The sequence below is a fragment of the Synchiropus splendidus genome, chromosome 1 (assembly GCF_027744825.2).
Source record: "Synchiropus splendidus isolate RoL2022-P1 chromosome 1, RoL_Sspl_1.0, whole genome shotgun sequence".
Taxonomy (NCBI): Eukaryota; Metazoa; Chordata; class Actinopteri; order Syngnathiformes; family Callionymidae; genus Synchiropus; species Synchiropus splendidus.
The window spans coordinates 11,207,204-11,223,195 of NC_071334.1; the positions used below are offsets into that span (position 1 = coordinate 11,207,204).

A 15,992-nucleotide genomic window follows, 5' to 3' on the forward strand; every position below is an offset into this window, starting at 1 on the left:
GGAAAAAAACAAAACGTTTGTACCATGTATGATCCACATATCATTTTTGCCACACACACGTACATATATTAGACCTAATCCCTTTCAGGTGAAAATGAAGTTTTTTTAGCCATAATGTAATGTAAACAATCACTTGTAGAGTACTGCAATGACAACGTTTGTTCTTCTTTATGTTACCGCGGAGTATTGCGGTTACAGCATCCAATGTAAACCGCGAATTTGACAGTTACAAACATGGAAGCGATGGTTGCCCGAAATGATGGCAAACACTTCATATATTTCGCCATATATGACCCCTTGCGTGATAATTTCTTACCTTTCAATATTTAGAGCACGTTCGTCGCATGAAACTTCTTCCTCCCAGCAGTCTACGCGCGCGCACGATGGGCTTTTACCCACAATTCCTTAATGTCTACTGTTCGTAATGTAAAATAAAAAAAATAAAAAATAAAACATCACCTTAAAACGTAACATAACTTTACATTTTCAAAACGTATAGTGTCAACACCTTAAACGAGGGAATCACACTCAAATAAATGTTTGCTTTAAATCTCGTTGTATAGGTTCTCTGTCATCAATAGCTCGTTCTCGTGCGTTTTTTGCTCATGAGCAAATGAAGTATTATGTCTTTTCAAATATAGTAAATATTATGAGCTTGAAACATGAATGTCTTATTCATTCATACAATAATCATCTTGTATCTCCAAATGAGTCACCTGATGGGCTGATACAGCCAATGCCCTGAGCCTTGGCACATCCTATGAAAGATGCAAATGTTGTCTTCTATATTGGTTGAAAACCTCAAGACTGGAAGATCAATAGATAAATTGTCAGACTTGAGTAAACTACATTTAGTGAGAAGGTGCCAGTGTGGACCATATTTCAAAGATAGGTGAGAAAGGAATTTGTGTGTCAATTGTGTATGTGCTATGCAAAGGAGATATTCCAGCTATCTTCTTTGGTGTGGCTTTCTCTTGTTTTAAAGCTTGACAAATATAACCAAATTAGAGAGACACAATATGCGATTACGTCTTCTTCTTCTCTCTCTTTGGGTTTCTCCCTTCAGTGGTGGATCATCCTCCTCCATCTCACCCTGTCCTCTGCTTCCTCTTCTCTCAAACCTACAAACCTCTTGTTACCACCTCCATAGATCTCCTCTTTGTCCTTCCTCTCCACCTTCTGCCTGGCAGTTCCAACCTCAACATCTTCATCTACCAATGTACTGGCTCTCTCTCTCCTCTGTACATGTCCAAACCATCTCCATCTAGCCTCTCTGACTTTGTCTCCTAAACACCTGACCACATGTGCTGTCCCTCAGATCTACAGCTTCCTGATCCTATCCATCCTGCTCACTCCCAGAGAGAAGCTCAGCATCTTCATCTCTGCTACCTCCAGCTCTGCCTCCTGTTATTTCCTCAGTGCCACTGTTTCCAGACCATACAACATTGGCAACACTGATAGACCATTGTTTCATGTCAGTTAGTACACATGGCTGAATCTTTCAAATTTGTCACCAAACTTGCTACTCTGTGTTTGTCTTTCATTGTTTAATGGTTTAATTGTTTTTTTGCCCCTTTCCACCATGCCCAGTTGCCTTCCCAAGTCGGGGAGAGTAGAAGAAAATTCCCATCTCAGCAATTGTCAGATCCTCCCATCAAAAGGGCGCCAACAAGCTCAACAAACATAGTGATGCCTAACAAATACATGACGCCTGTTGGCCCTTTTCATTCAGACATGAACTCAGAGATAAATGAGATGACTTCCCTTCCTATCCAGACGTAGTCAGAAAGATACGGTGGCACATCCAGATGTTAAATAATAAGATGTCTTCTCGGGTTAAAATTATTGAACTCTTCCTTTAACTCAAAAGTAGGATCTGTGGCTTGTGCACTCTTAGTGCCTTTGTCAGCAGTATTCAGGATGTAATCCAGGTTATGATATTTCTACCTGTTCTAAGCTAACTTCGATGAGAAGCATTTACTGATGACCTTACCCATTTAGGTGGCCAGAGGCCATGGAAACCCCTAGTTCTAACCCTAATAACATTCAGAAATAAGTAAGATAATGCATTGCAACACCTGCTCATACCATTTGACTCATTATTCCTGCAACAAAACAGCAGTCTCATTCATCGTACTGCTTTGGTTTTACTAAGTTCCTATATGTACTTGCACATGATTGAATAACATACATGAGCATTGTACAGACAATTTTAGTGGCAAAAGAAAGTCAGTGAAGTGAGTGAGCATAGCCTGTTAATTGACTTTATTGAGGCTGCATGAAAAGCCGTATTTCACTGCCCTACCAATAAATCTCAAATTAATCATTCATAATTTACATAAAAAGCATCAGCATCTACTTCAAAATAGTAATAGTACATAACTCAGAAAAAGAGTCAATTGCAGGACAGTTTATTTTAACATTTCACATTCATACTGCAGGCCAGGTAATTACAACAGTTTTCCTCATTTTTTAATGAGGGAGGTCAAAGTTCAGAAGAGGAGCTACAATGCTAGTGTTCTTCATCTTCGGTGGAGGAGCTGCTATCATGGGGTTCTTCATCATCAGTGGAGGAATCATCGAGAGACAAGGCTTGCGATCCAAAAACATGTTGGTACGTTGAGCGAGCCGCACCCTGCTGAGCTTGAATTGCTGACAGTCTTCTCTTCAGCAGACAGAGTAGCCCCTCATGTCCTCTCCCAGTCAATGCATCTGTGCCGCCTGACAGTGATATTACAATAAATTAGACTACTAATCTAGTATATCAGCACAAGTAGCAAATAGAACTGTACTTACTTTGCTGAGTGATCCTTTCTGAAAGCTGGGAGGAAATCTCTTCAATATTTCCAGCCATATTCCTCATGTACTCCCAGTGCTGCTTGACTTCACGGACAACAATGACCTCCTCTTCCTTCAGTCGTTTCAGCAGCATTACCTTGTCGAAGACCTTTTTTTTCTTTAACATATCACCATGACCTGCAAATCATCATATACATTTTTTATAAATAGTGGTGAACTACTTCCCGCAGTGTCTGTGTACTTTCAAAGGTGGGTTCTATTACACTGCATAATCTCCTCCTAATGACACCAGGCAATTTCTCCCATGGGACAGAATTATATAGAAGAGTGTCTCTTTCAGTTTTCAAAAGTAAAAAGGAAGTTGTCTCTGGAGCTTGTCTGATCCAATCACAGCAACCTCGGTCAAACCTGTAATTGTTTCATCTAAAGCCTTTACAATGTAATTAAAAATAGCCTATAGATATGAAGACAACTGAACACATCCTAGATGTACTTACATTCCCAAGGCCAGGAATAGTTTTCCTCAGCCAGGAGCTCGTTGGGAGAAGGGAGTTTGCCAGTTTCCGGCACAACAGCATTGTATTTTGTGATGGCATCTTCTAAGGATCTCTTTTCCATTGAAATCTTTTTTCTAAGCAGATGTCTTCTCTTGTTGCCATCTAGAATATTAAACAGAAAATACTGAATATGTGCTCAGCCACACATTATTATCAAAAACTTGTTTTCTTTCGTTCTGTTCTTACCAGCCTGACGATACAGCTGATATTTCCGCTGCTTAATGCAGAGATACTTCAATGGTTTTTTCAAGTTCAGGTTCCCATCCACTGAGACAGCTAACATTGAGGGTGTGCAGGCTGGGCACCGAAACTGATCGACTTCAGACAGCCTCTCAACTTCAAATTTTGCGTACGACCATTCCAGGAATGATTTTTGCATGGTGTCGCCACATATTTTACCACACTGTAAAAGGAAAATCAAGCATATAAATACATCTAAAACTCTTTCAATTCTGCAGGCAATTAGTCCAATGATGTACTAACCCGACCAAAGAGTTTTGTGCGCTGCTCAAGCATACCAACGAAAGCTTGACATTCCTGGTGCAGTAATCTTGAGATCTTCGTATGTAGCGAACAAATCCACTGTGTACAGCGTCTCAAAATGGACTGTAGCTGGCCAGTAGCCACTTTCAATCAGCTCACTAATACCGACATCCAAAGCTTTCCCGCAGGAGCAGCTGACAGTTGGGAGGGACACATTGTATCGACCTAAAATATGTACATAACAAAATTTTAGAACAGAAAATAGAAAATATAATTCATACACAAGGAACTCACCATTCATTCCAATCAGAATTACTTGCTTTCCTGCAGAAAAGGTTGTATGGCCAGAGCAGCAGTCACAGCATGGATGCATTACTAGCAAAATGCACTCTGGGAAGATAGGAGACGAACATAATTAAAAAGAGGTTTTAAAAAAAAAAAAAAAAAAAAAAAAAATATATATATATATATATATATATATATATATATATATATATATATATATATATATATATATATATATATATATATATATTATTGCAACAATAACAATATATATGGCATATATTATCTCAGTACAGACCTCTTCCATGGAAGGAGAATTTTCCTCCCTTCTCTTCACTGATGTGAGTGGTTGGTGGTAGTGGCCTGTAGAATCCCTCTATCATGGATGATCTATTATGTAAAACCATGGAATTGTGGATGGAAACGCTGAAAGATAGGGTCCAAGTCAAGACCTCATGTTGAAAGAAGGATTTCCCCTCTGGTCAAAGTGGCTTCTTTAACTATTTCAAGACGTCTCCCTTTAGCCAATATTTTGACATCATTGTTTTCAGTAGAGTTTTGTAACTCACACACATAATTATGTTTTGTGAGGACTTTGTGAGGACTCATTGACCCAATTGACAATTGACCATTGTCTCTCACCTTAAACAACAACAAACATCCAAAACAAATTACTAACATTAAGCAGGACTCTGAAATTAATTTAACCACTTAACCACATTACAGTAAACCACTTGTACTGACTACTCAACCATGTAAACATTGTGATGTGACATTATATCCTGTATTCAGCGAAATGTCCTCACTAGGACAGTGTCGTGTCAAATAGTTAGCCCCACAACCGTGACAAATCAATCAAATACTGAAGCAGTTGACTGACATTAGTTCTATAATAATACATAACCAATGTAGTCAGCCAAAGACAGGCAATAGAGATCATAAAGATAGTGAACAAAAATCACCTGAGGATGAACTCTTTACCCGCTTCTTCCTTGTTCTCCTCCCCTTTGGGATAGGATTCCCTTCCTCGTCCTCCTCAACCCAAACAAATGTAAATTTGTCCGGTCCAGACACTTCTGAGGATTCTTTAGGTTGAGTATTCTTAAAATAAAGATAATGGAAAATGTTAGCGTCACCAAATACACAATATTACATATTGTTATAAAGTCTCAGGACAGATCATGAGAGCATTAAATGCCTACCTTGCATTCCTCCAACAGCAAATCAGCAAGAAATAAGGCATCATCGTCATCCATGATGCTCCTCAGTTGAGTGAGTTCAGCCTGAATACCAATTTATCAGTGGCCACTTGATTTTAAACACAGTGGACGTGACTATGCAAATCAGCAAGAAGAAAAGAAAAGAAATGGAAACCGGATAAGTTACCCCCATATTAACAACCATCGACATGGAGAAAGGTTATCAAAAAACAAACAAAATAAATTCAAATATTAAGAAATAGAATAAATACATAACTCACGTCAAAATCATTCAGCTTTGTGTCTTTGGTGTCCGTAGTATTGTAGCAGAGGGTTATATTTGGTAAATCCGCCCGGACAGCAGTCAATAAGGTCCAAGTTCGTTGGTGCAGCAAGATAACAACATTATTCGTGCCTTCAGTCTCCGTTAGACACGACCCAAAAACCCGCGCAGTCCAACATAACACCCTCCTGCCAACTATGGCAACTCCCGGAGAACAACATAAGCTTCTACAGTACCAACAGCTAACGCAGTATTGCAATTCTACAAAATCACTGACAGACTCTAAACAGACGAAAGGATGATAAACAAAAAAGAAGAGAAGTTTCTACCGAAGTCCAGCCGAATGACTTTCCGCCATGTTTTTGTTTTGGTCGACCACTGATGACGTCAAAGTCCGACGTGTTTGTATAATTTAATTATTCATCCAAAGCATAAATTCACGTCTCCAAAGAAACGTCGGCGTCCACAACACGTGTACATATTTAAACAGAATGAAAAATAGAAACTACGGCTTGGGAGGTTTCAAATGGTCCGCTTGCGTTTCAGCTGACGTCTGTGACGGAGAACGAAACGTGAGTCAGCAAAACGAATAAATGACGGAACTTCCTTTCTTGCCAAAAGACTTTATATGCAGTTGATACGATTTTAAATATCCGATAATACTATTTGGCGTAGAAATGTATTCGATACAAATGATAAATAAATAACGTATTCGGTCCGTGACGTCAGTTCCTGCCATCCACTTCCTTCCCCAGTCGGATAATAAATGTTATATCATTTTCATGACATAATATTTAAAAATTGTTACATGTGATTACAACAATTGGCTGCGGAATTACTGGCCAGCTGTACAATAATACCATTGAATTGAGACCTACGAGAGAATCTGGGTCAAAACGAAAAAAAACGAAGCGTCATATACATGAAACGAGCGAAAAAAATGAAAGTAAGGCGTACATTTGTCGCTAGAAATGTGATCAAAAAGCAACAATAGCTTTTAATTGTTTTAAAATCTCACAATTTAAATCAAAACTAGAACGGGTGTCCGCCATGTTTTGGGCTCTATCAGTCACGTGACCAGAGGCACGCCATTCACAAATCCATTGAGAAATGACTCGTACGAGAGAAACGATTTTTGAGGCAAAGTATTCAAAGGATTACGGTATGCCAAGTGGACAAACGTAGTTATTGCACGTTTTTCAGCGCGAGCAGATAACCACCGTAATAATACATTTTAATGGGGAATCACAAAACAATCTCAGTCCAAACGAAAGAAACTAAGCATCATTTACATAAAACGAGCACATAATATTACAATGTAGGATATATTTGTTGCTAGAAATGCGATCAAAAGCCAATAAAGTTATTTAAAAACTCCGCAATTTGGAGCGTATTTATGGCCAGCAGGGTAAACGTTACAATACTACAATTTAACAGGGAATCACAAAACAATCTCGGTCCAAACGAAAGAAAATAAGCGTTATTTACATAAAAGGAGCACATAATATTATAATGTAGGATGTATTTGTCGCTAGAAATGCGATCAAATTCCAATAAAGTCATTTAAAACCCCGCATTTTAGAGCGTATTTATGGCCAGCAGGGCAAACGTCACACTACTACGTTTTAATAGGGAATCACAAAAGAATCTCGGCCCAAACGAAAGAAAATAAGCGTTATTTACATAAAACGACCACATATTATTATAATGTAGGATATATTTGTTGCTAGAAGTGCGATCAAAAGCCAATAAAGTCATTTAAAACCCCGCATTTTGGAGCGTATTTATGGCCAGCAGGGCAAACGTCACACTACTACGATTTCAGTGAGCACCACTAAAGAACCTGGGTCAAAACGATAAAACGAAGCGCCATAAACATACACCGATCGGAAAATATGAAAATAAAGTGTACATTTGTCGCTAGAAATGTGATCAAAACTCAACAAAAGCATTTCATTGTTTTAAAATCTCGCAATTTAGAGCAAAAATAGAACGGATGTCCGCCATGTTTTATGTTCAGACAGGGGAGAAAGCTGTCAGTCACGTGACCAGAGGAACGCCCTTCACTAAGCCATTGAGAAATTAAATGTACCTGGGATACGTTTTTTGAGGCAAATTCGTCAAAGCACTACGTTTTCATGAAGTGGACAAACGTTGTTATTGCACGTTTTTTTGTGAGACTGGGTTGAACAAACGCCAACCCAGTCATCTTCACTGTCTGTGTGGCCCTATTAAGACACAAAGGGGACAAATCTGCAGATCACATTCGCTTGATGTGCTTTTCAGGAAGTGACCAACTGCTGTAGTTACAGAGTGGGAGGAACTACCATGACACAAAATATGGAGGCAAATATGGCAACTTGTAACAGCACAGAGGCGACTGTAATGACCGTGCTATAAGTAGCCACACTTGTCATTCTGGTATTTTATGTTGTACAATTAGAATGCAAATGAAAACTCTTGCCCACAAGGACACACATCTGTTTCGTATTTTTCTGGTTGGTTTCATCAAAGCGTTAAACCATTAAAATTAAGCTGGACTGTGTAGATGAAATAGTTTGTCATTGTTTTTGAGCTGTTTTTAGCAAATCTGTAGTCACCCGCTACATGGTCCATCGGCACCTTATTTGCGCAAATTTCAAGTAAATTTAAGTTCTTGTTTGAGAAAATGAACCTTGGATCGAGATATAAAACTTGCTCCTCTGTAGAGTGCGCTTTTCAACTGTTATGAAAGAGTGGCATGGAGTAAACATTCCCAATAAGCTCAACAGCTGTTGCCAAAAGAGCTCTTCTCTGTAGTCAGCCACTGCTCTTGTGAAGTGGTGACTTTTGCATCGGGTGACTTGACAGATGGGGCAGCGGCATCATCCTCTTCCAATAGTTGTGGATCAGCTGGAAAGACAGGGACACAGAGTTGGCATGCATCCGGCCATTTCCAGAGACTGAAAATGCCTGGTTAATCTGGTTAACCAGACTCAGACTATGATCAACTTCACTCTTGTATGGACAGGGCTAGAAAAAGAAGGTAGGATTTTTATTATGAAATTTGCCCGAATAAAACTTCACCCACTCCCGACTCAGCTATGTTCCTTTTAGTGCACATTCATATGTGAAATGAATGTGTTTCTCTGGTCCAAAGTTATGACTAGATGGAGTGGTGTAATTTCACATACAACAAAAGCCAATTCACAACGACACGCTGACCATATTGTAAGTCGAGGACCTGCAGTTTAAATTCTCTCCTCAAACTTAGTAACCGATAATCACGTGGCTGTGCTCAGTTGGATAACTCCAAACAACCCAGGTCTCAGCGACAGCATAGAGTATTTATTCATAAGCTCAAACTGTTCTGTTTCAGGAGACATCTGATGTGTCTGTCACAAGCACATGGAAGTGAGCAGGGATCCACGACCAGCTGGTCCAAAACGCTTTATATTCATGTCGAGCTTGACCAGATATGCCTCCCGGCTCAAAAGGCTGAAACCCCTCTAGACCAACTAGAAATAAGCTGAGTCACAAAGCTGGTCCATTTCACCCCAAATGTATGAAACTGAGAGTGACTTTAACAAGATGTCAAAGAACCAAGAGGTTGTCACAAACCTCAATGGCTGCTGCTGGACAATGAAGAACATTCGTCGCGTGCTGGGTTTTATTTTCAAACTCGTTTCAAGCTGCCTCCATACAAAAGCACTAGAGTTTCTCCGTTTACGTTGATCTTCCGATTTGAGTCCCGGCTGCTTTGAAACCAAGTCACTGAGTGTCTGTATCGTTTCCAGAGCAGGTGAAAAGACGCGCCAGTCGCACACCCACCTAATGTAGCATTTGCTTGAGCTGATCTGTTTTCATGCTGCGATGAAATAAAAGTGTCGCTCCCGAGACCCATCTAATTTCCTCGGTGAGTCAGAACTTCGAGCTTAAAACTCTGTGGACGGCGACTCAAGTAAAAAGCCTTGAACAAACACGAGATGAAGTGCATGGATTGTTTGGTTTGTTGCAAAGTAAACATTTAATTATTCAGTTAAGGCTTGTACACACAGATTAGTTGCACAGATTATGGGATCCGATGAAATGCACATTATGTTTGCCTCAAGGCAATACAGAAGAGCTGAGGAAGCAAATGAGTGTCAGCTGATCAGGGGGAGAGGAGTCTATTCATCTTTAATGTGAGCGTGCAGGATAAATACAGGGAGTTCAGGTTTTTAAGTGCATTATTTACTGTGGCAATTGAAGTGCATGATGCATTTTTTACCTCTTCTGCTGCTGGTGTAATGTGGAATTACTTTCATTTGTTCAGGTTTGCATGTATGAATCATCGTGACTATCAACAGGAAAATGATGCATATGATCATATGAGCTGGTGTGTTCTAGTTCAGTGATTCATAGGGCCCGGGGCCTATGGTTGGGCCGAGAGCGACTCCTAGAGGGCCGCTTTTTCGTTTTACCACTTTGGGCTGTCAGGGCTGCGAGACGCTCAGCTTTTATATATTATGGTGGCAGTAGCGTGTCACTGAATTGACTTGACTGCTGCAAATCTGTGATAGTTAACAACTATGGAGACGTTCTTGAAAAGAAAAAATGATAAAGAAAGTGATGCTGCAGCCCTCCAACAGTAAAAACTGTTCATGAAAGCAACTGTTGAAGCAGTTTTGAAAATTAATCGGCACATTTTACTACTACATACTTTTATTTACTCATATCTTCTTTGGAGTTTGAATAAAATATTTTTATTTTATGATATTTAGACATGGTTTTTATTCAGGATTTTATTCTGTTTCTCTAATTTCCTCAACAGTTCACATCAAGTGTGTTTTTTTCTTTTTTTCTCTTTAATAAATTTGGTGAATATAACTTCCACCTGGTTCTGCTGCTGGTTGGACTTTTAGATGACAAATGTCTTTGCACTGATCACATGGTTTCATGTCATTTCACAAGGTTTTGGCCTGTTTACGTGTAAGTAGATTAAATATGGTTATTGAGTGATGAACCAGTTCTGTTACTTGAATGGGCCCCGGTCCCAGTTGTTCTGGGAAAAGTGGTATCTGGTTTTCCCACCTCCATAACTAACTGACAATAACTGGCTCGGTTGTGATGTCATTCCCAACTGCAGCAATATTCCGTAATACTCCTTCCATGAAGGCTGTATAAACAGAAACCAACATGGGCATGCATCATGTAGTACAACCCCGTGGTGGCAAGTGTGAACGGACTTAAGTCAAAGTAAGAATCAGAGATCTGTCAGTGTTTTGGACAACAAGACGGAGCCTTTGCTACTGACATTTAGAGAGAGAGAGAGAGAGAGAGAGGGACGAGGAGAGTCCTCGAGCATCTGTTTGCTCCAAGTCCATAGAGAGAAACTTCCCTCACTGGCCTAAGCTCAACGCTCTAATCCCATTTGGGGTCACCACTTAATATAATAAGTGATCCATCAGCTAAAATTTCATGCTGCTCACCTTGTTATTACCATTACATTGGTGTTTGATTTACAGATAATGACATTACAACAAAGGAGCCCTGAAGTATCACTCAGCGTCCCGAAGCCTATTGGTTTTTGCTGCTCTTGCTCCACGAATCAATTGCAGGAATTAACATTACAACTAATATTAAAGGTTCCCTTTCACTTGGAATAAGAAGACATGAATTATCGTAGGGATCGAAGAGAGGTACCGGTTGTGTGGAAATGAATTTATATTGCGACTGCTTGGAGCTTATTTGAAGGATAGTTTGGGGATAAAAACAATATATTTGGTCTATATTTGAGCTCAAAGCCATTTAGCAGCTTGTTTGAAACACCAAGAACCTTGGTCTACATGTTGGAAGAACATCACCTTTCGTTCTCACCAAAGATCAGGCAAGAGTACCTGAGGAAAGGAGGAGAGGTGTCGAACCATCAGCTCTCAAGACTGTCACCGAGCAACAGCATTTTATTTGTGGACTCATCCAACACATTCTTCAGGAAAACTATCTCTGTTGGTTACAAGATAGTTGTTGGGCTTCTCTTCTTCTACAAGAGTGACAGAATGATGCTGGACTCATCAGAATTTCAGCAGTGTGTAATATTAACAGAGAAGGAACAACTTTAGCAGACAGAGGACTGTAGTCACTCATTCATGATTCGTTGATCAAGCACATTATTATTCCTGAAGTATTCATTTCTAATTTGATATCAGGAAAAAAGTAAAGGTGGCTAACATTATTGTCACTTCAAAGATGCAAAACTAAACTAAGCTTGTTTTGTTTTGTGTTTTTTGTGAACCTATTTCTTTCAAATCTTATTTTTGTTCCTCTGTTCGCGTAAAATAAACCATGAAAACAAAACCATCGAGGCATTTTTTTTCAAGATAGAAGGGGATTTCTGAAAACTAGTTTCAAACTGGTTTTATTTCGTTTAATGTGTGTTGCGCTGGGATATGGCATTTGTTTGATTAAGAGTCATGGTTAGGTTTAGCCATTTGCTTTGGATGGAAGGTTTAGGGTGCGAGGCAAGGGAAAGCAGTGTGACAATAAAAACATCCAACAGGATAGAAATACAAACTGGTGCCTGTGTGTCCTTGTAAAGCTATATTTGTGGGGACCAATTCTTGGAAACACACCTCATTGTGGGGACCTTTTGCTGAATGGTATGGACCTTAGGTTAAGCCTCAATTTGAGGATTCAAACTGCAAAATAACTAGATCATTTTAATTGAATTTGAGTTTGGTTTAGAGTCCTTTATGTTAAGTTAAGGTTTAGCCATTTGTTTTGGTGCGAGTCTGGGGAAAGCATTGTTGCAATGATTGGTCCCCACAGAACATAAAAACGTGTGTGTATTGTCAACTGACTCACAACTACAACTGAGGATTTATGTACCTGTGGTATGTGTCACGTGGTGAGTGTGTCTCACCCTGCATTGGGAATGTGGAAATAGGCAGAAAAGATCTCCTTTTGAGATCAGATGAAAAAGTTTGTTAGCTAAAAGAGGCAGCTGCGCTCTTCAGCGATCAATCATGATCACATGGATTTGACCATAATCCGGCTCCTCAAACTCTCTACTGAGCAGAGGCTGTCTGCACCTTTGACCAAACATGATGAAGGTCAGGCGAGGAAACGTCTTCTTCCCGGAGCAAAGACAGAGGAGACACATTTCTCTTGTTCTCAATTGAAAAAGGAATCTTACTGCAGCGCTCCACAATATAAAAGTCTATGGTAAAAAAGTGGCGACAACCAAATATAATTGAGGGAAATGCTTTCCCTTTCCTTTTAATCCGTGAGTGCCCCAATAAATGTCACGCGCTTTAAGTGCTTCAATTTTCACGTTGCCTCTGTGACGTCATAATAGATAGACATAAGCGTTGCAAGGAAAACGGTGCCCTTCAGCCAGTCTCCGCCATGGCGTTTCAAGCTGAAAATGCCACAGGTGTGAAGAGGAAAGTGGCCACTGACTTCCTTAAACGGAGTGACTCCACAAAGGTAATTGATGCGCCACTGAGGAAACAAGAAAGAGAAATGTTATTTAGTCCGGCAACCTCTCCGTCAGGAAGGTGAGCACTTCACAGACACGCTCCTCCAGCGGTGAGTGTTTTCTGGGCTTAAAAGCGCTGCCCATTAGTGAACTGTTCAGAAGCGGGTGACGATCTCTGGTGTCACTCCACCAGAGACCTGCCGCTTCACTCAGGTGTGCGCTTGATTTGTGTGCAAAGTGAGGACGTGTGAATGTCAGTGGCAGACTGTGAATTCAGAAGAGAAACACACATGCTGAAGGTAGCACTTGACCGTCCTGGACATATGGATTTAGAGACATCACGGTCGGTGATGTCATCACCCCACCACCTTCATCGCATCATGTTTAGCAAATATGAGGGGATGGAAGTTCAAAAGTCCATTTGTGCTCGGGTTTTCTGAATGTTTAAGTTGGCTCCCCTCCTCTCTATTGCATAGATAAATGGCAAAGTTGCCATGGCGACGACTCTTCACAGCCACTGAAGGATCAGTGGCCTTCTTGTGAGGGTGAGACTACACAGAGAATTATCATATTCTCTGCTGCTTAATGCCAACAACGACACCACCACTCTCTCTCGTGGAGTTATCAATGATACCCTCTGCTTTTCTATGTTAAAGACAGGCACAAAACAGTCTCCATTTCAATGGAATTCTTCTCCATCACCAGGCTGCAGTTGGTTAAAAAGCATTGATTGTTTAAAACTGAGCTTTAAATTCTCACTCGCGTGACACTTTTATCCCGTTGTGTGTATTTGATTCAGTAGGTCAAAAAAGAATAATGGATCCCTTTAGGAAGACACGGGATTTTCACGAGATGTAAAAATAGAATGTCTGTGCTCAGCTCAACAGCGACACCTGCTGGTTGAAATTGACCATGAGTTGCATCTTAACCCCAACACAATATGTTCAATCCTTTCAAGAAGACAGTAGTGATAGATATTTTAATGTGTTCCAGTCTGCTTCCTGCTGAGCCGTCTGACAGGATATCAGACCGTCAGAATATTACACGTTACCCACCCGGCCAAGTTAATGTTTATCCAGCCAGCCCTTCATTTGTGTGGCTGCCATTTGGAAGCAGTTCTCAGCAGGAGGCCATGGACAAGACTTTGCTTTGTTCAGACCGGCTCCTTTCTCATTCATTTCATTGGGATTCTCTGTGTGTTTAAATGGGAACCAACAACCTAGTGAGAGCCGAGAAGTTTTTATTCTAAAAATTATAATGTTACCTTTGAATTAAAGTTGCCAATAGATTAAAAAAATGTAATCTCACTTAACCGCACAGCAGGTGAGTCAGTTCATGGTGGTGTTGGCTTTCTGATGCTTTATGAAACAGTGTCCTGATTTTTAGTGCCGCTCTCAGTTTAAAAATGATGTGACATTTCACGCAAATGCTGGTTCAAACCCAAAGATTTTAGAGCTGAGAGTGCCCTCTAGTGGGCTCTGAAAGTGAGGACACTGTTTCATGAAGCTTCAGGGGCCCACCACTAGTTTGTGGCAAATAAATCACACATTTCATGTCTGTTCTAAATCAACCTCAAAGGAAGATCATATAAAACAAGAGCGGCCAATAACACTTTCCCCATGCAAACATTAGCAACAATCCAAAATAACATATACTGTCAAGAACATTCTGTAGAATAACCTCAGAGGTATAGAATAGGCTGAAAACATTGTGAGCATTGACACATCTTGTGTTGATCAAATCTTCTCTTGAGTTACATAGAGAACAGATACAAAATGTGTGATTCATTTGAGATTAATCGCGAGTTAACTCTTTAGTGTGATTAATTGAGATTAAAATTTTTAATCTATTCACAGCTGCTGTGCTTTGAATGCATGAAAAATGTATGTTTCAAGTTTAAAAATGTTTGCACTAACTACTACTACTACGACTATTAATAATAATAGTAATAACAATTGCACCAAAAAAGGCTTCCTGTAAAAGACAAAAATATATATGTGATTTATCGGCGGTATTTTATTTGTTTATTTATTTTCATTCCAAAAATAAAATTCATTTATTTTACTCCAAATTCATGTGTTAAAGCCCCTGCTTGAAAAACTACAGATTATATTTTGGTTAAAGGGCAGGGGTGCTAGAATTATCAGAATATAATTCATATTTAAAATGGCATATTAATGACACTTTCAATGTACAGTCGGGTGATGGAAGGCGGCCAAAAGGGAGAGCATTTGCCATCGACCTCAGCAAAGCAGTTAGATGACTCACCTCCCATGAGAACAGTCATGACACCCAAGCGTGTCGAATCCACGCTTTCTCTCACTCTCTTTCTTTTTCATTCTCACTTTGCTGTTATTGTCAAATGATGGAGTTCGGTCTTTCGCTCAGGATTCTTGAGCAGTGACTGAATGAATGTGAAACGCAATGTAATTTATTGATTCTATTTGTATAGTGAAGTTTCAATATGTAGTCACATGAAGGGCTAAAATAAAGTCATGTTCACATCTGCAGACGGTAAATACAACACCAAAAAAGACAAAAAAAAAAAAATTAAAAACATTTTCAGTGCCTCCTAGTCTTTGGTTTTGAATGATCATTTCAATTAAATCATTATCTTTGAACCTGAGAGTGCCACCTGCTGAGCTCTGAAAGCAAGGACACACTGTTTCAAGAAACATCACACTTTAAAATTCTCTATCATGTATTGTACTGTAGGAGGCCTGTTGTGTGCCACACACAGTGCTTGTGTGCCAATACTTACCCGTTGCTAGCTTGTATGCTTTTGCATCGATGCCTGTTGTTGACTGGACTTATAACTGTGTTGATGTTTTCACTGTTGCTGTGATCGAATCTTCTTTTTTCGTGTTTGTGTGGCTCCCATTGACGTATTATTGGTTGTTCTGCCTCTCTATATTGGATAGATTTTGTGTGTTACTTGATGATTTGAT

The 15,992-nt window shown here is 39.8% G+C and overlaps 1 protein-coding gene across 3 annotated transcripts; it reads right to left on the bottom strand.

Moving 5' to 3' along the window:
- Nucleotides 1-2,238: 2,238 nt before the first annotated feature.
- On the bottom strand, nucleotides 2,239-6,099 carry LOC128752788 (uncharacterized). Of its 3 annotated transcripts, none has more exons than XM_053854407.1 (10): nucleotides 5,605-6,099; nucleotides 5,327-5,458; nucleotides 5,087-5,225; nucleotides 4,423-4,550; nucleotides 4,134-4,229; nucleotides 3,875-4,064; nucleotides 3,543-3,759; nucleotides 3,297-3,458; nucleotides 2,797-2,976; nucleotides 2,239-2,721 (listed from the first exon to the last, which is right to left on the bottom strand). In XM_053854407.1, the coding sequence occupies exons 7-10, from the start codon at nucleotides 3,733-3,735 to the stop codon at nucleotides 2,513-2,515; spliced, it is 744 nt and encodes a 247-aa protein (XP_053710382.1). In that variant the 5' UTR covers nucleotides 3,736-3,759; nucleotides 3,875-4,064; nucleotides 4,134-4,229; nucleotides 4,423-4,550; nucleotides 5,087-5,225; nucleotides 5,327-5,458; nucleotides 5,605-6,099; the 3' UTR covers nucleotides 2,239-2,512. The 3 variants fall into 3 exon arrangements, with proteins under 3 accessions (XP_053710382.1, XP_053710380.1, XP_053710381.1); XM_053854405.1 differs by having other exon boundaries at nucleotides 2,240-2,721; nucleotides 3,840-4,064; XM_053854406.1 differs by lacking the exons at nucleotides 4,134-4,229; nucleotides 4,423-4,550; nucleotides 5,087-5,225; nucleotides 5,327-5,458; nucleotides 5,605-6,099 and having other exon boundaries at nucleotides 2,240-2,721; nucleotides 3,840-4,112.
- Between the last annotated feature and the right edge of the window lie 9,893 nt (nucleotides 6,100-15,992).